The sequence below is a fragment of the Lepisma saccharinum genome, chromosome 1 (assembly GCF_977018435.1).
Source record: "Lepisma saccharinum chromosome 1, izLepSacc3.1, whole genome shotgun sequence".
Lineage (NCBI taxonomy): Eukaryota > Metazoa > Arthropoda > Insecta > Zygentoma > Lepismatidae > Lepisma > Lepisma saccharinum.
Genome location: NC_139229.1, coordinates 105,446,823 through 105,470,348, shown reverse-complemented (window position 1 = coordinate 105,470,348; position 23,526 = coordinate 105,446,823). Strand labels below are relative to the sequence as shown.

The following is a 23,526-nucleotide window of genomic DNA, read 5'->3' as shown; positions in this document are numbered from 1 at the left end:
AATATAATATAAATATATTTTATAGTTAAGTATTTTTATAATTACTAGATCCATTTTATAGTCAATGATAGATACTTTTATACGGTAATTTATTAAAAGAATGGATTCTATTTTGACTTACGGCCATTCTATCGACTACAACACCACACAGTCTGTTGACGTATTATCAACACAAAGTGTGTGTCTGTGTTTAAAGGTTGGTGAAACTACCATTTCTCGAGATTTTTGCTTGAAAACGCCTTGTGTTACAAAGAAAACTGTTGTAGATGTGGAGGAAGTAATGGCGTCGACATCGAAGTTAAATAATGGAAATCATGAAGAGGTCCTAGGAGGTAAGTAAAGAACAAAATATGACTTACTCCACTGTTTACCATATTTGTTTTTATAATCGCTTCTAACTGTAGGAATTCGTCATAAAGCTCTACAATTGTAGGAAATAGCATTTCCATCAACTCCCCAATAGATTTATTGTTCAAATTTCATCTGTAATTATGCAGCTAGTAAGTGTATAGAATTTTTTATTGGTCAGAATAAGAACGTCATTGCAGCGATAAAAGGTATAAAGTCGTAATTCGTAAAGATTTAATAATTTGTTCCTAGACATCCAAGTGGAAATAAACGGAAGCCGTAATACTTTAACTTTAAATCTTTCACGAAGTACGTGGACGTACATTTATTTATTTTTCTGCGCCGAATGTTTGTTTACCCACGTCTCGGTTCATGTGTGCTTTCAAAGGCAGTCCAGGTGTGTATTTCACCGCCAAAAATAAAAAAAGGTACGTACCGTAAATTAGAGTGTTCAATACGTATCGCAAATAACCTAAGTAGAAAATCCACACCCTGTTTCTGTGCTTTCAAAAATATGTATCCGAAAATATTCCACATTTTCTCTGAAAATATGATGCAATATGTGTATGCTATCTCACGCATAGTGGGATCAAATTAGCCTTCGAAACATAGCCTTTGGTGTTTACGTGCCATTTGGCGACGAATGCTTAACATTCAAGTTCAAAAGCCGATTACTTGCCAAATGCCGTGCTAAACCATTCGGATGGAAAAAGTATTGTACCGAAGAAATACCCCAGTTCTTCATTTTTAATGATAATATATCAAGAAGTACAATTATTGCAATCAGAATTTATTAAAAATATTCCTTTATTTTGACATTGAAACATATCTTCTGAGAAACTTTTTTGTCAACAAAACACTTCTATCTTTGACAGTGTAAGAAACACTAACTAATATGCCTTGATAAACCAATGGTCTTGAATAAGAATCCGGACTGAGACTATTTGTGATCACTCACACTCGCAGGTAAATTTCATGAAGTAGGCTATTCATTCACACTCAGCTGGAAGACTAACTAACTGACATTTTATTATTTAATGGGTTATCATAAATATAAGACCTTTGCTTTCTTTATTCATGAATGAAATGATTAATACTAAGATCCAGATATGTTTGTGTTCGAACATCCATGATCTTGCCACGCAATTTGAATGTAAACCTTGAAATACTTTCTGTGAACAAGTAGTTTTCCAAAGTGAACGTTCAAGTACGGCAGGTTTCCGAAAAAAAAGTTTTTTTGCTAGCGTATTGTCTGTAATAGAGGTGGCTCATTTTTTTTAGGCACGACCAGTAACTTGAGCAATTCGTCGCGAACCAAATTACATCATATTTACATTGAAGATAATGCGTCAATATAAAATTAGAAGTTTTAATTCTACTAAGACGGGCCATATAAAAGTCCAGGGGGGAGGGGGTCAGTTGTTACCCGTAGTTTGAGCTGTAATGATCTCGAATCACGTAGGTATGTATACAATCCGTGGAAAAGTCACCCGCCTCTGTGTCAGCAGTCACGTACGCTGCATATCATCAGGGTTGCAGGACGCGTGTAAGTCAATGTATCCCGTTAGCAGCCTGTGGTCGTGGTCACAAAGTAGAAAGCTTCTCTTAGATCCAGATTTTCACAAGTTACTGCTAATATATTCAACTGTTTATAACTTACAGTTTGTGTAATTTGAATGTTTGTTTTAAGTCCCACTTTATGTACAGATAGGCTAATCGGGACTGGAACCACTATGAGACTCCACAGGGTGTCGAACCCGGGACCCCTTGTTTACAAGACGACGTCGCCACCACTATGCTATCAGAGAAACTCACATTTTGTGCAATTGAATAGCTAAAATAACGATGCACAATTTGCCTACCTTTATCTTTGCAGCTGATCGTACAACGGATTAGAGTTACTGCGCTGTATTTATTCACTGTATTTAAAAGTGAATATTATCATTAGGTTTTTTTCCTTCAATGATAATGAACAGCAAAGTTCTCTCAGGCCGGTACTCGGAAATTTCATGCCAAGGATATCGCTCCGTTTTTTATTAGCAGCTGCTATATTTCATCACTTATTCACGTGTGGGGGTTATAAGCCACTATTTGCATTAATGTTATTTCAAGGAAAAACTGTATGGCTTCATCGTAATCCAATTAACATGATAAAATCAATTTTCTCGCCACACCACTGATCGCAAACTGTTTATATGTTTCAAAATTTCTGTATTTCTTCTCACTTGTACTCAAGGGCGTCCGGAAGGAAGCAGGTCGGTCGCCCTCTGGTGAATGAAAGTTGAATTTTTGATTTAAGCCCACGTTATGCAAGGATACGCCAATCGGGAATCGACCTACAGTTTTTTTTTTAAAAAAAGTGGGATCCGAACCATTGTGACTCCACCGTGTATCGAGCACGCGACCCCTTGATTACAAGGCGGGGACGTTGCCACTTCGCCATCTGGGAGGCCCATCTAGAGAAACAATGTCTGCCTGTAATTACATATTTCACACATACAATTTCATTTTATATTGTAAGGGACTGATGATTACAAGATTGTCACAGATGCATGATAACGTCAAACGGAAACTGTGGTTTTGAGAGTAGCGCTGTTTTGAGAAGAAAAAAAATAGAAACCTAAAACAATCAGTGGCGTGCCTGGGGATTTTCGAAAGGGGGAATTTTTTTTAGTAGTTTTTTCTATAATCAGCATCTTTTTTTTTGGGTGGGGGTGCTGGTCCAAGGGGGCGTGGTTGTGGTCTCTGTCTCGAAAGCTCGCCAACACCACTGATCTCAAACTGCGTAACCTATATGTTCCGAAATATATCTAGAAGCTCGCGTAATTGTTTAATGCTGACAATGTTAATGTTGGCAATTAACAGTTTCTAAGTTGACGAAAATGGTTTTGTAGTGTCTGTGAATTCTCATGCGTGCATTGGCAACACTGCAAAATTGATACCTCTTCAACCGCCCCTTTGTCTGGCGAGCAATTTGTAACACCGCAGAGTCACCCACGGGACTTAAACGCGTGAGATCCCTTTGACACAGCTCGTATTCTGATCGTGATTAGTTTCTAATGGGTGCAGTGCATTTAACTTTTATTTAGTGAAAGAAGAAAGTTGCCGACAAAGGCAAGAATCCAGCTTTATAGGTTACAATAAATCAACGTCACTGGAAGCGTTGGGTTCTTGAGATTTGGATTATGGTAGTCCAAATTACGTCCGAGTATTCTAACGTAGCATTGCATCATTGGAAAGAGCAGTGCACAGTAGGGAAGTTTTTCTCCTTGCTGAACGGGATCCTTAAGGGGTCCTGGATTTTGTCCCCGGCGGAGGCACATTGCACAGTAGTTCGGATCCTACTTCAAACTGCAAGTGTAGCCCCGATTTGAGTATGCCGACTTTCGTGTCGGAGTGGTTAGCACAGTGCGCCACGACCCCAGCGGACCTGGACTGGAATCCCGGCATGGGTTCTCTTTGTGAGGTCCCTTTATCAGTTTCATTATATCATCACCTAATTAGTCGTCAATTAACCGATTAGCCTATCTTCAAATAACGGGATTCCAATTTGGTTCCAATTTTTAAATCATAAATTTGAGTTTTTGTAGGTTATTTGTTTGCATATATTAATAATTATAAACAATATCATTATCACAAATCTTTACACTTCTAAGACATGCACTTTACCAAGTCGACCTAGATTGATGCAAAATTCTCTATTTGAATAATATTTTTAAAACTGTTAATTGTTTTCCATATGGGAACAGTGAGACAAAATGGGTTAATACTGTTACTGTTTCTATTATGAAAACAAAGCGACTCCTTTGTAAATTATGTCATTTCTACGAACAGCTGCTTATTTAAAGACAATTTCAAAGAGTAAGCTTGGTAGAATTGAATATCTTTTATTTTCCTATTTTGATTATTATACATCGGTTTTCTATCTCTTGGTGACTTTGAGAATGGACCATGAACGAATGAAATGGGTACAGGATTCGAACTTGGGGCCTATGTCTTTGTAGCTCGTTACTTCGCCGTTTGGTCCAGTTTAGTATTAATGTGTAGGCCAAGAATGTTACTAGGACTAGTCTGAATCCCAACCTGTCTGATCTTATTGAGGATTGAGAATATAAGATTTCCCCTGGAATTAATGTCGTAATTTGAAAATAATAATAGGCCAAAATCAGTGGCGCCGACTTATATGGATCTGTGGGGCTCGAGCCCACCCAATAGGAAAGTAAGGGAGGAAAAGGGCTTATAACCAGATGAGAATCGATGGACATTATAAACTCAAAATAGACAGGCAAGAAAGCGCTGGAAAATACAAAATGGTCACTAAAAGCGATGAACACCGACAATTTTTGTTATTATTTTTCCTGATTGGGCACTCAAAGAGCAGTTATTTTCGAAATAGACACTTATGATTAAAATGGGCAAAAACTATCACTATAAAATTCGTATATTTCTCTCAGAAGTGGACTGAAGCGGTTTTTACTCACAAAAGCCTACATTTTCGGGCCAAGGAACAAAAAAAGGCATTTTAAGGAAATCCTCAGCCTACTTATGACATATATTATTGCATAAAATTATAAAACAAATCGAGTTCAACCCACACAATGTTTTTCAAAAGTTTGCGCCACTGGCCAAGATTAACTCATCTATCACTGCAAGTCAGATCACGTCACTGATGCAGCAACTACGTTCTGTACCTATTTGGAAACTGAGGACAACAAAAGAAGGTGTCCATTTTCCTCTCGTGAGCACAGCTTTGAAGGACACTCCGTTCGAAGACCCCGAACGTCCTTCGGCGTTGCGTCAATTTTGTTCACGGGAAGGTGAACCCAGAAATCCGTTGACGATAGTGGACAACGAGTTGGAGTGGCTGAACTAAGCAGTGTCGGCAATGGATCAGGATGAGGCAAACCGAAGCTCTGTCCACCAATTACATCTGCGCCCCAAACAACCAAAGGTCCATGATGTCCCATCTTATTTGTAACGGGATTCTTGTGAAAATTGTACCACTGCAATGATATTTGATTCGTAATTTATAGATAGTACCATAAGACTTTAGAATAATCTTTATATGTGCATCCGGTGACTACAGCGGAATAATTTTATATTTTATTTGCAAAGGGTGCCTTCGTGCTATATATACGGTTCTGCTCTCTGCGCGCGTGGTGTGCTCATTCATCACCCATGTCCATCGTCGCGATTAGCCAGGGTGGCAGAAAAGAGAAGCTGAATAACAAAAATACATATACGAGATATCATTGCGATAGGATCTTCGATTTACCTCAGCCTGGATACCCATTTTCCCTACTGTATACATAGAACATAGAAACTGTAGTTAGAATTAATACTTATGAGATTGAGTGAATTTATGACTTGTTGATATCCACTTGACTATGTCAGATGAAGTCGCATTGTGAAGCAATTTGGTTTAGTTAAATTTTCCAATATCGTACCAGTCTATAAAGACACTTGACAGTTTAGGATAGTAAGTCCCTGTCTTCTTGTCTCGATTTGACAAACGCATGTCAACCTCTACAAATCTCGAAGGCCGTGATCTCCATCTCGTCTCTTAATTTTTAAATGACGACTCGAAATCAACCTCGGTTGTTTTATTAGTCCATTTTGTCTATTAAAGGTTCGACCATTAGTTTTGTCTGTTGTAAATATTCGCTTGATGCAAGATACCCACCTTAGGAACACAGGTGTCGCGGGTCCTTTGTGACTGCCGGAAGTAAAAGGGTGTAGACCTAATTACCTATGCAGGGATGAGGGAATTCAAACGCTTGCGGCCATCTGGACAAATTGAATATTCATGCCGTCATTTGTTGGCTTAACTTGGTGTTGTCTTGTGTTTGTACTTCCATGGTGCTATGGTAGGAGTAAGTGCGGAGTATGCATCTCAAGGACGAGGAATTAGTCTGGAATCGCTCGATTTTGAAATCCGTTGCTCATTTATTTTTACAAATTGATGATCATTAACAAGTACGTACATCTCTAGTTGTTTATTGCAGCTGCTAAGAGATTTAAGTGATAAGAGTTTTTTAACGACCTTTTACTGGCTCATTCCGTTGTGTTTTCTGTTGTTGTCAGACCCATCCTTATCTTATACTCTGTGATTTTTTTCAGCTCCTTATCTGGGTTTTTACAAAGCAATATTTCGTTTTAATGCAAATGTTTTGTATTTCAGGTCAACGTTGCATCTCAATAACTACGCAAAGACGTAGCTGATAACGAGCACAAAGCATTTTAATTTTTACAATTTACAAATTATGAACGTTACTACTCGGAAGACAATGTGCACGTGACAATTATTTTTCTTCATACAGCACATGTTGGATATTTATGGAAAGTTTTTCCCTCGTTATACTAGCGCCAAGATTTCTGAAACCTCGGAAAATATGCGAACTACAGGCTTACCCGTGACAAACAAGCGACACCCCTGGCTCCAATGCGGTTATGACTTATCGCACAAAACTCAAACACCTTCTTGGTCAGGCGCCGTATTTCATCTTTTACAAATGCTTTCGTAGTTATGTTAGGCTTGTTAGGTTTATATCTCAGCATAAATACACTAGCGATGTAACAATAGGAGTTCATGTCGAATACAAGAAAACTGCATTTTTTTTATTTGCCAAGTGTTTTAAACGCTCTTGCATATAGATTTTTGTTATTATAAACGAACGAGTCTTAATCAAGTATCGGAAGTTAGGAATAAATAACCACTCTACAGTACGAGCCGCGGTAGCTCAGTCGTTAGTCGACCTCCGTGGCGGATTGGTTAGCACAGCGCGCTACAATGCCAGGGGTTCCGGGTACGAATCCCGGTTATGACGTGGATGTTTGTGTTCGTGTGTCCTGAACGAAAAAAAGAGATTTGAGATTGATTGATATGAATATGATGTGTGGGGTAGGCTGCACGTATGATTGATATGAATATGATGTGTGGGGTAGGCTGCACGTAGGGGTCTTCCTAAAAAACAGTCGTTATACAGGATTTTTTTCACCTGTTCAAGTGGCTCCGGCGCCCACCCAGCGTCGTATGAAGTGAGTACCTGGAGGAAACTGGTGGGTAAAGGCAGCCAGGGGCGTGGTGCTGATCACATCACCCCCACCTTCGGCCGTGATCAAGAAAGTGTGGGGCTCTAACTCCACACCCCCTACACGCCTTCATGGCGTAGTTCAAAGCACATGGTATCACTTTACGTATAAATACACTTCATTTAGCCTAACAACGTAAATATTATATTTATTTTGACGTCAGAAGACGAAATTCTGCGTTTGACCAAGAAAGTGTTGGAGTTGGGTGCGATATGTGAGACTCGCTATAATGACAACTGTAATGACAAGGTTTCAAAGGAAGTGGTGGATCTATATATACACAGTTCACTAGATACGTACAACCCTGAGTATATACATGAGACGGCAGTTTTCATCGCTCTTATGTAGGCGTAAACAGCAAGGGTTCAGTGTCCAAACTCTCCAAACTTACCAGCTTTGTTCCCGTCTGAAGTTCCAGGGTTTGGAAGTTCTCAAATCATGGTCGTAGACTATGCTGTTTGCTCGTCCATTTGTGAAATTAACAACTTGTTAAAACAAACAGTCGTGTATAAATAAATAGAACTTGGAATGGAATGAATTTTCAGGTGAGGACGGAAGGTAATTAATGTCGGACAAACATATAGCGATGGAAGTTTCTGAACTATGATGTTTATCATGGAAAAAATGTTTTTACACCCTTGAGGATACTTCCTTTCTTCGAGTTGCTGGTGCAAGCTCCCCCTTCCATTTGTCTCTCTCTCTCTCATCTCTTCACCAGGCCTCCTTTTTCTACCTCTTTCTCTCTTCTCTCTCAGAAAGTGACAGAAAGTAATGTTTTCTTCTAATACAAAAAACAATTGAGTATAATCCAAACGAGTACGTGTGCTAATATAGGACTTTTTTATTGATGGAAATAGTTCATTTCCGTACTAATATAGAACTTTTTCCTTGGTGGAAATAGTGCATTTCCGTACTGATATAGAACTTTTTTCCATGGGGAAAATAGTGCATTTCCCTGACTAGGTCTAGAGAGAAGTTGTACTGGTGACCAATGGAAGGAAAGACACTGATGCCACGTTTGAAACACGCAGTTAACCAAAACTCATAGCAGAGCCTCCCGATGGCGTTGTGTTAACGTCGTTGTCTCTTAATCACAGGGTCAATACCCGGTGGAGGCACAGTGATTCGGATCCCATTGTAAACTGTAGGTCCAATCCAGATTAGCCTTTCTGTGCATAAAATTATCTTAAAACAAACTCAAAAAGTATAGTACGTGTTGTAAAATTCTCCTCTTTATATTTGTCTTTGCTCGTTTTCTACGTCTCCCAAGGCATACTGTGGCGGAGACTGTGACATATTATTCATTATTAGAATGTTTGCAATTAATTACAAAAACGTAAGTTATTTCAGTGTTTCTTCCCTTGGGGAATGAAAAGAAACATGCTCTAACACATCTCTGTTTATTTTCTTGCACTTTTTTTACGACTGTGCGCATTGTTTTTGTTGTATGTAGAGCTACCAACCAACTCACATAAACACGTTACTTCAAGATATGAATAAGCGACGATACAGAACAACTACAAACGTTTCAGGTTGACATGGCAAAATGAAGAGTATCATCAGAGTATTAACGTGCTATTTTTCAGGCGAATAAAAAAATGGAATAAATGTATCTCAGCTCTAAAAAGGCATCCATATTGCTGTTGCCTGTCAACTCTGAACTGTCGGAGACTCGTGTACTGAAATCTCACAGTTCTAATGGTGCTAGCAATGTAGTAAATTTGTTCACGTGTGGAATCTAAAAGAAATTCTGTTTCTCCTATTTTCCCTCCACTTTCCGTCACAAGCCCTTGCTTTTAAGCTGATGCGAAGGCGCTGTAAAGCTGTGATTTTATGGCTTTGTTTACTCGGTGGCGTGTTTTGCAAATTTGTTTTGTTCTGTGGAATTTTCGAAAAGCTACTCGTGCAAGCTGGGACCTTCATGAATAACTAATTCGGGACGGCTGTGTTGTGTCGTTTTGTTTGCTTGGTTTTCAAGATCTCTTTGGGCAGATTTTTTCAGATGTTTTAAAAATAACTTGACTTTGACACACATTCTGTTTCATTTCGAGTTCCAGTTTCACGTAGAAAGATAAATGTTACATACTTTGCTAATGAGCATAGTGCATTACGTACTAGAAGTTTACGACTACCACAATTAATACTCTTGCAGTGGTAGTACTGGTTTCGAAATACGTAAATACGTGTTGTCTGTAGTATTTGGAAAAGGGGTCGTTGTCTCTTAAGTCCACTTTTATGTGCAGATGGGCTAATCAGGACTGGACCTTCAGTTCAAGATGGAATCCGAGCCACTATGGGCCTCCACCCGGCATCGAACCCGGGACTCCCTGATTACAAGACGACGACGTTACCATTACACCACCAGGGAGGTCCACTGGATAGAAATTAATAAGAAGTTGTGTACAGTTGAAGGCAGAATTTGAATTCCTATTTCAAAGAATAATTTACACAAATTTCCATAATGGTACGCATCACAGCTTTGAGTTATTGGGGGACATATACATATACACAATATTATACATGTAATATATTTTTCATATTATTGATGAGATGTGTCCCCCTGTTCCCTCCTCTAACGACGCCCGCGGTTTCCTAAGAGTTTGGAAACATAAACATTCTACTTGTTCTTAAATTTGCAGGGTTCTCTTTAAATGTTCCTATTTTTTCTCTCTTTTTTGGAACCTTTCTGTTGATATACCATTTTTACTGTTTGGTCGACTTACCTTAAACAGAAGTGAAATATATTTGCCGAGACTTTCAATTAAAAGGTCACTGTGAGTGTTACAGTCAAATAATCTTGTGGCAATGTTGGGAAGGGCTTTAGATCGGCCTAGCCTTTCGCTTTTAATCTTGGCCCATCCTGTGGGACGGGGGAGATTGCCTCAGGGCTCCACGTGATGCTGCGGCACAAGGTCGCAGCAATGCAGCACAGGCCTTGGACAATGGTCTGTTCCGACTTGCGTTCTTGAAGCATAACAACGAGTTGTTCATTGCACTCAAATTTGAAGTTTGTTTTTCTTGCTACTCCACTCACGCAAAAAAGTTTTGCTGTTATATTGAAGCGAACCATGCTAAAACTATGTTTGAAAGTGCGTATCTGCATCTAGCACTGCTCTTACATGATATCAAGACCAACTGCATTGTGTTTTCGTAAACAGAACACTAAGCATTGATGCGGTGGTTCGTTACATTATTGGAGGGAGTGAGAGTGATTTTAAGTTATACTTGTGCTTAACCTACACCAGCCCCTTTGCGTTAGGAACCATTTTTCTTCTTTGGCGAGAGTTGCAGATCCAAATCCAAGAGTGGGCCGAAGTGTGCCATGGTCACCGAAGCGCAGGCTGGCCCGTTCCACTAATATCATAAATTCCATACTTAAAAGGTTATGAAACCATATATATGTATAAAAGAAAAGCTTGCATTAGACTAGTTATTTTTAGCAAGTTCACACACACATACAAGGAATAAACGTACTCATCGCACAACTGTGGCGGTATTTTTGCAAGATAAAGGTGGGTAGTTGTAAATACAAATCAGAATTGAGCGTCATTCGCCCAATTTTTTTTTTTAATTTTTTTATATTTTTACGGCCTGTGTAATACACGTTTATAACTCTCTTTCCTAGGCCGTGTGTATAACAGTGGCACACGCGCTATATTAACAAAGTAGTTACACACAGTAGCTGTGTATAAGAACTATACACGCTGCAAGCAAGTTGTTTATCAGTCTTTACGTATGACCTGCGACAGGATATACCCTGTGTATCACTTTGACACAAATGGCAGTTAAAGTTAAAGCAACAGGCGCTGTAGTTGTTTAAGCAGCCAACTTGTATCGATTCTGTGCTTCGGCAACTTTTTCCTCAGTAAGTGTTAGATTTCAGTGAAAGGTTTTAATTTATTTTGCCTCTAATGGGAGACATGATTTGGGATTCTTACTTGGAAATGTGATCGTAAGAGGCCTTCAGGAAAGCCAGACAGAAGATGGAAGACGATCTTGAGATAGATCTGAAGGAAACTGGCACGGATAGTCATCAAGAGTAGATGGATCTTGTCTAGGATCATAAACCTCCGGTCCTAAGTCCACTTTATACTCAGATAGGTTAATCAGCCCTGGACCTATAGTTTAAATTGGGATTGTAACCACTTTGTGCCTCCACCGGGGAAAGCCACTCATGTGAGGGCACATTATTCAGTGCTGTCTGTGTCTGGGTGTACACATACATACATACATACATACATGTATAGTAGACGCAGTGGTAGACATGTATAATAGACTCCCCGATGGCGCAGTGGTATCGTCGTCGCCTTGTAACCAAGGGGTCCCGGTTTCGATACCCGGTGGAGGTATATAGTGGTTCGGATCCCTCTTTAAACTGTAGGTCCAGCCCCGATTAGCCTTACTGTGCATAAAGTGGACTTAAAACACTAACTCAATCAATCAATAAAATATATTTCGTGAACAGAACCTTAAAATACCCCAGTTTGTTTCGATCTCAGAACAGATGATGTTTTTATCCATTACTTCAGCTGCTAACATTAAGATCAAAGAATAGAATATTGGAAGAATAGTAGATTGCTTTTTAAAAGAAATATTCGAAAAGGGATAGTATCGAGAAGTCTCGTATTCGGTCTCGAAATATTTAGTACAACAAACGTATACAACGTGTGTTAGCACAAAGTTTCACGAACCCTCGCAAATAGCGTTTTGTCCTGAATGTATACAACCAGGTTCACAGTTTTCTCTTGTGGATCAACTTTTATGTTAGAATGAACAACATATACATTTTATATTTTAAAAAGATGATGTAGCTCAATACTCCTGAATAAGTCGCTCAGTGAAGTAATTTTAGTTTTCAAATCCTAAATTGTAATTTCTAGCATTGTGCAGGGGTCTCAGTCTCGCCTCGACTTTTACAAGGTCATCTTGGCCAGGTATGAATCGAAGCCTTCATGAAAACGAGTGATGACACCCTCCAGGGTACAGTCCTTGAAGGAAGACTAGAGTGACTTTAGATCTCAGAAGTGGAATCATATTCAGAGCTCACCTTATCATTCTAAAACTAATTCGGCTCTTTCGTAACAGTATCTTATTAAAGCCAATAATCTAGTTACAATAGGTGCTAACAGGTGTCAGAATCTGTTGGTGCACAACTCTTACATATCCCTCACACGTGTCTCGACAGTTGCCGTGAAGTATTTTGTCGCGCTTTCATGTGCGTCATTTTCATTGTTTTGACATCCTTGCGCTGAGTATTTAAACAAGGTGCAAATACGCAGCAGTTTACTTGTCATGCTAATTACGCTAGTAAGCTACTTATCTCGGAGTTAAAAAACTCCACTTGCGCGTGGACCTTTTCAGAAAATTTCTCTCTCTCGATCCAAAGAAAGGGGTGAAAATGCCTCTGGTAAGATTATGCATAAACTTTGAAGCACATTGAGAAACTGTGACGTAATTTGATATGCTGGTCTAAACACGATCCTTTGAGGACCAAGTTCTGCCAAGCAGCTTTTCATTGGATGACTTGTCAGCGCATCGAATCCCATCGTTGCTGGGCCTCCCCGATGGCGCAGTGGTTGCGTCGTTGCCTTGTAATCAAGGGCTCCCGGGTTCGATACCCGGTGGAGGCACATAGTGCTTCGGATCCCATTTTAAACTGTAGATGCATTCCCGATTAGCCTTACTGTGCATAAAGTGGACTTAAAACACTAAATGAATCAAACCCATCGTTGCTGTTATGCAGTCCGATCTCCGATGGTCAAGGCGACAGGTCAGGTCAAGTCAAGTCGTCAAATTTGTGACCGCCTAACTACTGTTCATTAGAAGTTTTCAGCTGAAATTTTTATGACAGCTGGATCCCTTAGAACTGGTTGAGATTCACATATCAACGAAGCCTTTCCAATTGTTTCGGGCTTCCTCGATAGCGTAGTGGCAACGTCGTCGCCTTGGATCCCGAGTTCGGTACGCTTTGGAGCATATAGTGCTTCGACGATCGTTTGGATACCATGAAGCTCACCCTAGTGGACCTCCCATCAATCACTTTCTATCCGTCGGCACAGAGTCGCAACCCGACCCTTCAACGCTCGTGTGGATCCTCTATTCCATGCTTAACGTCGCTGATGCGAAGATCGGTTGGATAACTTATAGGTAAGCAGGTTTGCGGTATATCGTTGGCGGTGAAGGAACCACTGAAGGTTCGGATTCCACTTGGTGTTGAGAGGGTAGCATTTGCCTTGCTAACGGCTTTATTTAAATATTCCCAGTGCCGAATATAGTGATGAGTAATTTGAGTAAGCGTATCTTTGAACTTGACCGTACAAGTAACACTACCTTAGCTCCATTTTGTACAGTCGGCAGCGAGGATGATGATAATAGACAATTTGTTCATCGCCATTTTCACTCACTCTTCTTTTACATCGTTCATATTTTTAAGATAAAGAATTGTTGATTTTTTTGTTGTTGTTGAGTTGGTGTTTTAAGTTCACTTTATGCACAGTAATCGGGACTGGACCTACAATTTAAAGTGGGATCCAAACCACTATGTGACTTCAACGGGTATCGATTGATTACAAGGCAAGAATTATTGATGCTGGTCCAAGTGTTATCTTCTACTTCGCTGACCTCTTTCTTTCGGTTCATGAACATTGCATCGTTGAAAATGTAGTCAGTGATTTTCTTTTCATGAGACTGTACCTTTACCTTTGTATAAAGTTACACTTATCACTTGATGCTGTCTGGCATTGCGCTATCCTCTATCTCTACAGGAGTGTGCATGAAGGATTTATTCAAAATTTTCCATCTGGGGTGTGTAGGTTAGTGTTCGTGGGGGTGTAAGGGCAATTTTGGAGCAAATTGAGCATAAATTGAGCCTTTGTGAAAAACTTTAGGGGGAGTGTTGAGGAAATTTGAAGGGATGTTGGAAGTGTGTGGATAAATTACTGTATTGAATGGTCTTTCGGTAGTCTACGTTCAACCGGTACTTCACATAATCTGATTTTTGTGTATTTTTAAAAGAAAACCCCTATGGATTTTTCTACGAATTTTGATTTATAAATTAAGAATATAGTATTTGTAGGGGAGGATGAGTTTCCCCTCTGGATGCGTCAACTCCCCCCATTACCATTTGGGGGGAATGTCTTATGTATGATACCCCTATGCTTCAAAAGAGGTTTTTCCCTGTCCCCCCTGGACATTTTTTAAATTCAGCACCGTATATATCGCTTGGGCTGTAGTTAATTCTGACTTCAGTTTGCTTTGTCTAGAGTAAATTGACATTTTGCCAAAATGCACAATAGTATTTTCTGTCCTTGAAATGTAAGTCTTAGAACACGCAGTATCTTTAGTGCAAGGAGCTTGGTGCAACGACCGGGCCACGCCTTGGCAGAAGGCCAGTGCTTGACCATACGCAAGTTCTTCAGTCGAATTCTCCCATCTCCTCTTCAAGGATGTTACCCAACGTATTTTTCAAGGGCGTGCTGGTGTTAATAATAGGCTCGCATGCCTTGCGGAGTGAACGAACATCGCCACTGACTTTCTAATCAATATTGACAAACACTATTCATGTGTGCCTACATGCTTTCTCATAGTAGTACTAAGCACTGGTTCAAGGTTACAATACAGCATTTGCTTTTCATAATCGCTCTAAAGTCGATGCTGCTCTCCTGCTGGATGGCTTAGTGGTAAGGCTGCCACCTTTAAGTAAAGAACCTCGGGTTCCATACCTGGAGGAGGCATATTAATATTGCACAGTGTTTCGGTTCTAAACTGTAGATCTAGTCTGATCAGCACGGACTTAACCCGTAACCTGTTACGTGGAGTCTGAGAGACTCCTCAAGAAGAAATTGTTTCAATAACTCTTAAACGGTTTCACTGGCGGCAACACGTGGCCTAGTATCTTCCTAGGAGTGGGGGTAGTCGGTCTACATGTTATTAGCGGCAGTGGTCGTTCAGCCTTTGTGACGAAAACAGCACGTCGGAGTCTGTGAGACTCCACGTCACCGTTAACGTAGTGTTTTGTAAATCGGTTGCATTTGCTTTTGGTTAATTTAGAATTGCTTCCAGAGCAAGTACGTCACGTAGCATTCGTGTAACGGATCCTGGCTTTGAGGAAGTAGCTCTGGCTTGGTGTAACAGCCTAGAATCTGATGACAGTGATGCAGGTGGTGATTCCGACTGTGAAATATAAAGTTTTTGTCATGCTTGACATTATAGTTTTGTTTTTCCTAAAAATAAGTTGTTCTTCGATTAGTTTAACAGGATCTCAATATTTACTTTTCTTATCCTTCTTGATTGTTAGTGCAAAAAGTCAATTTGTTTGACTTGCAGTTACAAAATTTGCAAAGAGTGTGATGCAATAAAGAAAGACTAACTTTTGTTGTTAATTTTTATGTAGTGTGGTTTTTGTCATGCTTGACATTATAGTGTTTTTTTTCTAAAAATAAGTTGTTCTTTGATTAGTCTAACAGGATCTCAATGTTTACTTTTCTTATCCTTCTTGATTGTTTGATATATAAAAAAATTCTATACCTAAATTTGGTTCTTTTTCAATGACCTCTCCTTACAGTATGGAGTCCATGTCGTTTCCGCCGAGGGTTCTTATCGGTTCATATCCGCCGCGACATATGTCAAGATCTTGCTTGGTGAGTTTTCCCACAATCGGGAGTGTCATACCGCCGCGCGCATGTGTGTTTATGACGTTGCCCAGCTCCAGCTGTGGTTATCTTCTATTGAAAAGGAAGGTGATGGATAAATGAATGTAATATGAAAGAATATATGAGGGATATACATTGGGAAATTAGTATTTATGTAAAACTGAGACTTGAGAGAGACGACAAGATGGCTGACAATATGGAAATGATAGAAGCAACGCGTGGAAAGAATTCAAATAACGTTTGTATTGTTGTTGTGCAAGTGTATCGAAATATTGTGTTTATATATACGTAGCTATTTACGTATATAATGCGTATATAATGTTTGTAAAAAATTACACTGTATTTATAATTTTTTTGACGATTTTATGTAGTGTATAATAATTAAGTGTAATAGACTGGCACATTTATGTTGCTTCCAAAGTGTACATTTACGTAGTACTTGTAGAATGCTTTCAATATTTTAACAATACTGTATTTACAATGTTTTTTTTACGATTAACGATAAATGATTAATAGTTAATAGGCTAATACTGATTTATGTATTTTCTGTTGTGGAATAAAATTGATATAAGTAATCCTGTGTAACGTCTTTTGTAATAAGTAAAGAAAAGTCATATTTGACTCTCTGGATAGGTTTAACATTTCAGTGTAAACACAGCTGTGCAACGTCATAAACACACGTTTGATTTTATGCTTTAAGTCCACTTTATGCACTATGCACCATGTGCCCATAAACACACGTGCGCGCGGCGGTGATGACACTCTGGATTGTGGGAAAACCAGCCAAGGAAGGTCTTGACATATGTCACGGCGGAAATGAACCGATAAGGAGCCTCAGTGCAGACGACACGACACCTACAGCATGCTATGTCACAAATGCACCTGTTACTATTTTTTATCAAATTAGCGCATAACATATTCATGAATAAGTAAGAAAGACCTTAGAAATTGCTGTTTGTATAAGAAAAGAATCAGGCTTGACAGGTGTCAAACTTTTATACAGGAGTCTGTGAGACTCCACGTCACTGTCTACGACACAAAATGGGTCGTCACCGGTTAAGGGTTAAAAACAGAAAGTCGTTCATTCAAAAATCAAGGTATCGTACGACGAATACCATAACCCTGGCTGAGCACTCATCCAGGTTGCAGTTCGTGAAGTTCTCGATTCGAATTTCATTTTATCAGCTCACAAGAAAAAAAAATTCTAAACAAGTTTTGTTGTTTCAGAATTCTCCGACAATATGGCCAAAAACATGCGAAGGATTTTTGTAAAGGTGGATATGACCACCAGGAAGGGGGTCAGAAGACCCGGGTTGGATTCCCCCAGGGTGGGTGATCTAAAGTCGGAATTTTTTCCGGCCTTGTCCGCGCGTAAAGCAGCTCAATCAGCCTCAAATATATGACTACTTAGGGGCAACCCTGGAGGGGTGGGGTAAAAGCGGTCGGAGCGTGGTGCTGATCACATCACCTCCAGAATGGCCTTGATCGAGATTGTGTGTGGGGCCCTACCCCCACATCCCCTAAATGTGCCTTCATAGCACGGTGCTATATGCACGGGGAATTTTGCCTTACACTCTCCGATAGTTTGCGATCTTAACCTGCATTTGCCATTTTTAAATTTGTTTTAATTCTATTAATTGGATATGGAAGATAAAGCATCGAAGCAAGCAATTACGTTTGCGCGAAGAATCTCTGCCATTATGCTTTGTTGATGGCTGTTTGCATTTGTCCAGTGAGTGCCTCCTTCGTGCTTAAATATACAAATTACCCTCATCACAGTGGTTAGTTAGTACAGCGCGCTATGACGCCAGGGGTCCCGGGTTAGAATTCCTGCCTGGGCATGAGATGGGTGTTCTTTGTGAGAATTAGTCTGACTGTCCCTTTATCAATTTAATCGTATCATCCCTCATCATGGTCTTCACGTTTAGCCAAAAGTGGCAGATAAGCAAAATAAACCAAATCATACCAAAGGAATCTCAATAAGCCACACAATTAGGTTATTCTTGCTGCTCTTGATATTTTCAGATTATTCTATTTGCGGGTTTACGATAATGACTGATAAGGGGCCGGGTTCAATCGACGACGAGCAACAAACGCTGCCGGCTGATTCAATGCTCTTTGCGAAGGTTCGGTGACATTTGTCGTTGAGTTATGCGAGGACAAGAGACTTTTTATTTATGTGGGGCATCAAGCCAATTATTTGATTTTATATTGTTTCAAAAGAAGTCGTGTATGACTTAATTAAGTGTAAAATGATAAATAATATTAACATACGCTACAGCAAACTCGCACATGAAAAGGACGTTAATCAATCAGGCACTTCTCTTGTTTTGTTTAAGTCGACTTTATGAACAGGAAGGCTAATCGAGATTGGACGTACAGTTTAAAGGGATCCGAGGCATTCAAATGATGTGATTTTCTTTGAGGTAGTGAAGCTTATATCCCCTTATGTTTGTGGAAAATATAACCGACGACATATACAGGGTGTAACATAAATATATGTCAATACTTGGGGGACATATTCCTTACATGGAGACGATGAAATAATGTTATATGAACATGGGTCCGGAAATGCATCATTGACGCGTGAGAGCGCATATTCGAAAACGCTGCACACTGTGTATAAAGCGTTTCCTGACTAGGGTGTGTTTCTCGACACCCCCATTTCACCCGGGGTCAACGCCAATGTCTCCCACCATGTTTCCCGACAGTTCAGATGTGGGGTATGTGGCATCTGACAGCTTTTTCGACATTCCACACTACACCGCTTTCGCCTCATTCACAGTGTGCAGCGTTTTCGAATATGCGCTCTCACGCGTCAATGACGCTTTTCCGGACCCCATGTTCATATAACATTATTTCATCGTCTCCATGTAAGGAATATGTCCCCCAAGTATTGATATATATTTATGTTACACCCTGTATATTGATTTTCAAGTGATTCAAAGCATCCGATTTCCATTGCAACGCCAGAAGCAGTTAGCTGTGTTTGAGGTGCCTTGCAATGATTTTTAAAGTTAGATTATAAGAAAGTGTAGAGCGAAATGTAACTTTTAAGTGTGGTTCCTTTCATGTCGGAATAAATACGGCTTAATTGCACACACCGTAAAAGCATGAGTCTAAAACGGTAGTCGACGGTATATTTGTAATATCCCTGCATTGAAGAAAATTCTCTTCATGTGGCAACACTGCACTGTTCTGATGAGATCAGCTTATTTGGAAACCAAATATTTCTATCCCAGATGGAAGAACGATATTTCTGGAAGGGAAGTCTTGCAGATGCAGCTTGCTAGAGCTTTGACATGTTAATCTCAAACTCGTGGAAACAGCTGTTGTTTGTTAGACATGCTTCCTTATCGGACCTGAAGATAATGAAGGAAAGTTGACATCACATATTTGTATCAGCTTTGTAACGTGGTTTAAATATAAATAACATTCGATCGCATGTTTACAGCCACCCGTAAGATAAATGTCTACTAAAACTACGGGCTGGAAGCAGAGCTGAACATTGTTACGGTCAAAACCATTATTCGGTAAACGAACTTCATTAGTTCATTTCTTCGTTGATTGCGAGCGTATGACACTGTGAAGTTATAGGTCGTAGAATTACATATACTGTTATGTATGTAGATTCAGTGCAAGGACGTACTGGACCCCCCCTGAAAGATTTATCAAGTACTAAAATTAAATAATGAAAAATATATTCGTTTAGCTTTCCTCTGAACTTATTGGAAGACAAGGATTGTATTGGGATCATAGGGTTTGAAGGACACGAAGGACGTATGTAGGGGGTCCGGACCCCCCCCCCCCCCACACACACACATACATACTAAAAAGACTTATTGAGTACGAAAATTAAATAATGAAAATATATTCGTTTAGCATTTGTTGTATAATTTCTTCTTAACTTATTGGAAGACAAGGATTATATTGGGATCATAGGGCTTTGAAGGACACGAAGGACGTATTTAGGGGTCCGGACCCCCAACCCCACACACACCAAAAAGACTTATTGAGTACGAAAATTAAATAATGAAAATATACTCGTTTAGCATTTGTTGTTATTCGAAGACAAGGATTATATTGGTATCATTAGGCTTTGAAGAACACGAGGGACGTATTTAGGGTGTCCGGACCCCCCCCCCCCCCCACACACACACACATACACACCCGAAAGACTTATTGAGTACGAAAATGAAATAATGAAAATATACTAGTTTAGCATTTGTTGTATAATTTCTTCTTAACTTATTGGAAGACAAGGATTATATTGGGATCATAGGGCTTTGAAGGACACTAAGGACGTATTTACAATGTCCAGACCCGCTCCCCCCCCCCCGAAAGACCTATAAAGTAGGAAAATTGAATAATGAAAATATACTCGTTTAGTATTTGTTGTATAATTTCCTCCTTATTGGAAGAAAAGGATTGTATTGGGGTGATACGGCTTTGAGGGACGGGAAGGACGTATTTATGAGGGGACCAGGGGGCCCGGACACCCCCGAAAGATTTATGAAGTACTAAAATTAAATAAAAAATATATTCTTTTAGCCGTTGTTGTATAATTTTTTTCTGAACTTATTGGAAGACAAGGATTATATTGAGATCATAAGGCTTTGAAGGACACGAAGGACGTATTTATGGGGTCCGGACTCCCCCCCCCCCACACACACACAGACCCAAAAAGACTTATTGAGTACGAAAATTAAATAATGATAATATACTCGTTTAGGATTTGTTGTATAATTTCCTCTGAACTTATAAGAAGACAAGGATTATATTGGGATCCTAGGGCTTTGAAGGACACGAAGGACGTATATTTAGGGATCCAGACACCCACTCCACATACACACCCTCCACATACACACCCGAAAGACTTATTGAGTTCGAAAATTAAATAATGAAAATATACTAGTTTAGCATTTTTTGTTATTGGAAGACAAGGATTATATTGGTATCATTGGGCTTTGAAGGATACGAGGGACGTATTTAGGACGTATTTTCATTTGTTTCATAATCGATGGTTATTAATTTCCTCTGAACTTTTTTAATCAGAAACTTACTTTTCTCCAACTACATGCGACATCATTTTTGTTATTCGATAAATATTCAATTATTCATCTATTTGACATTAATTTCAATGCCAGAGCACTTGCTTTTATGTAAATTATTCCGATCTTAACTAAAGGTAAGCTGCGTAATGAATATGCGCTGTTATATCTCTATTTTTATAGCTACAGTCTTTTTACCTAATCGTGTAATAATAATATAAAATTAATTTATGTATTTTAATTAATATAATTATTTTAATTTAAACATTATTATTATAATTATTATTATTCCTGAGACACTTGGTTCGGACCCCCCCCCCGAAACATATTTCTAGATACGTGTCACGATTCAGTGCTAAGCTGAGATCTCTGACATTTCCTGCCAACATAATAACTGGTTCGTTCATATTAGTTATGTAATTGTAAGCTGTTATATGCTCCAGACTCCACATTGCCAATAAAAGTGAACAGAGGAGGAGACAATGGTAGTAGGAAGAATGGAGGGTGTACTATTGGAGAGCTACTTCTATGTACAGTCACGGACACATGTGGGTTGCAACAATTCTATTGAAAGTTAATAGTATCGTTACAACCCAGAAATATTCGTGACTGTACATGTAATGCGTCATTTCAGAGTTAGTATCGAGAATGTAGGAAGAGCAGAAAGAAAACTTTGTTTTGGATTGCTGATATTGCTGCCTAATTTCACTAGTTTCTCTTCGCTCCGCTTGGAACATTATAGTAGTCTGTATGGTTCGACCTTTCCTGAAGAAGGCACTCAACGTTGATTTCTCTTCCACGTAGCATAACCTGTAAACTGCATTCTTTTTGGTATCGAGACTCTGTGAACACAAGATCTGTGGGGTTCAGGTGTGTTAGTGAATGTCCCTTTCATCCAATCTTCAATCAACCTCATCGTAACGATCAGCCAAAAGTGTCAAGAAGAGCGACTTAAAAGAAATACAAAAGCAACGTGTCTTACTGCTCCAGGAAAGAAGTGGTATGCAGGATAGCGAGCATATCCGATTGTCTTGATGTCCTTGGCTATATATTCTGTTCCCAGGGTTGTTTCAGCCAAAAACTTCATATCTCTCTGCACTTTCCCGTTCTCGAGTTTCGTTACTTGAAGCCGAGCTCACCTTTCCGGTTGCTCCAAGGTTAACAACTTACTGCTACACACTTCCTTATTTTATACCAAAAAAGACATCACGGAGAAGGCAAAAATTTCGATGTAGAATACAATGGCTTTACTTGAGGTAGAAACTAGCTTTGGGAGGAACACATTTGGAATATACATTGTTCCTTACTTAACTTTGTTCTTTTCTGCACACATTGTGAACATACACGAGATTCTGTAATTTGCGTATATGTGGTGAGCACGCGCGTACCCACCCGCACAGTAGTGGATTTTAAACGACAGGATTAACACACAAGCTTTGTCTTCTACCTCGCCGACATTGTATTTCTATGTAAATATCTAAATCGATATAGTTATGTGAAGCGATTATACTGAATATGTTTAATGTTTTTTAAAAAAGCAATCATCGAATTGACCTTTTTTTGAGGCGATCTGAAATTGAAATTTCTATTTTGTTTGTAATTGCTTGGCACATCTCAATCTTGTAGAGGTAATTACGCCACGATGTCAAGTGCGAATTGATTGATTTGGTTTATTTTATGTTACTTTTCTACCACTTTTGGGCAATCCCGAAGATTGCGGGGGTTGAGTGATGATATGAGATTGATGAAGGGACAGTTGCAAAGAACACCCGCATGCCCAGGCCGGGATTTGAACTCGGCACTTCTGGAATCGTAACGCGCTGTGCTAACCACTCCACCAGGGAGGTCGGCTCATGTGTGAATTGGAGAATAGCACTGAATTTCTACGCCCATAATATAAATATGTAAGCTTTGATGTTTATCTTGTATTTTTCACGCTTGTCAAATTTTTCGTGCCACATTTATGTCGATTAACCACGAAGTAGAGATGAATCATAATGATTTAGATGAGAGAAAAGTGATAAACACACATGCCCTACTATAGGATCGAGCCCAGAATGTGTGTTTGTAATTCACTATGCTGCGAATATTGCGTGTTAGCAATAGTTATGAAGTGAGTGGCTTTAGTACCAGTCATTTTAGGTTTTTACCTTGTGAAAAATAGTGTAATTCTGGACAGTAATGGAAATTCTGGTTTTTAAAAGTAGTATATTAGCACACTATCATAGGACCAAGTTAATGACCATGCATGCACGTTGTTTGAGATATTTAGAAGTGACTGCGTCGACAAGCTATTTCGCCATCCCCTATACATACATATTTTGACACACTGCTGGCTCTGGTTATACAAACATTTCCTTACAGTTAATGACGTGCGGAATTAT

General features: G+C 39.4%; 1 protein-coding gene across 1 annotated transcript in view; it reads left to right on the top strand.

Moving 5' to 3' along the window:
* Nucleotides 1–136: 136 nt before the first annotated feature.
* The window catches only part of BNIP3 (BCL2 interacting protein 3), a 70,524-nt gene continuing 47,134 nt past the window's right edge, over nt 137–23,526 (top strand). Inside the window, exon 1 of the mRNA XM_083135826.1 lies at nt 137–332. Within this exon, the coding sequence (XP_082991952.1) occupies nt 281–332 (52 nt within the window). The 5' untranslated portion in view covers nt 137–280. The remainder of the gene's footprint in view (nt 333–23,526) is intronic.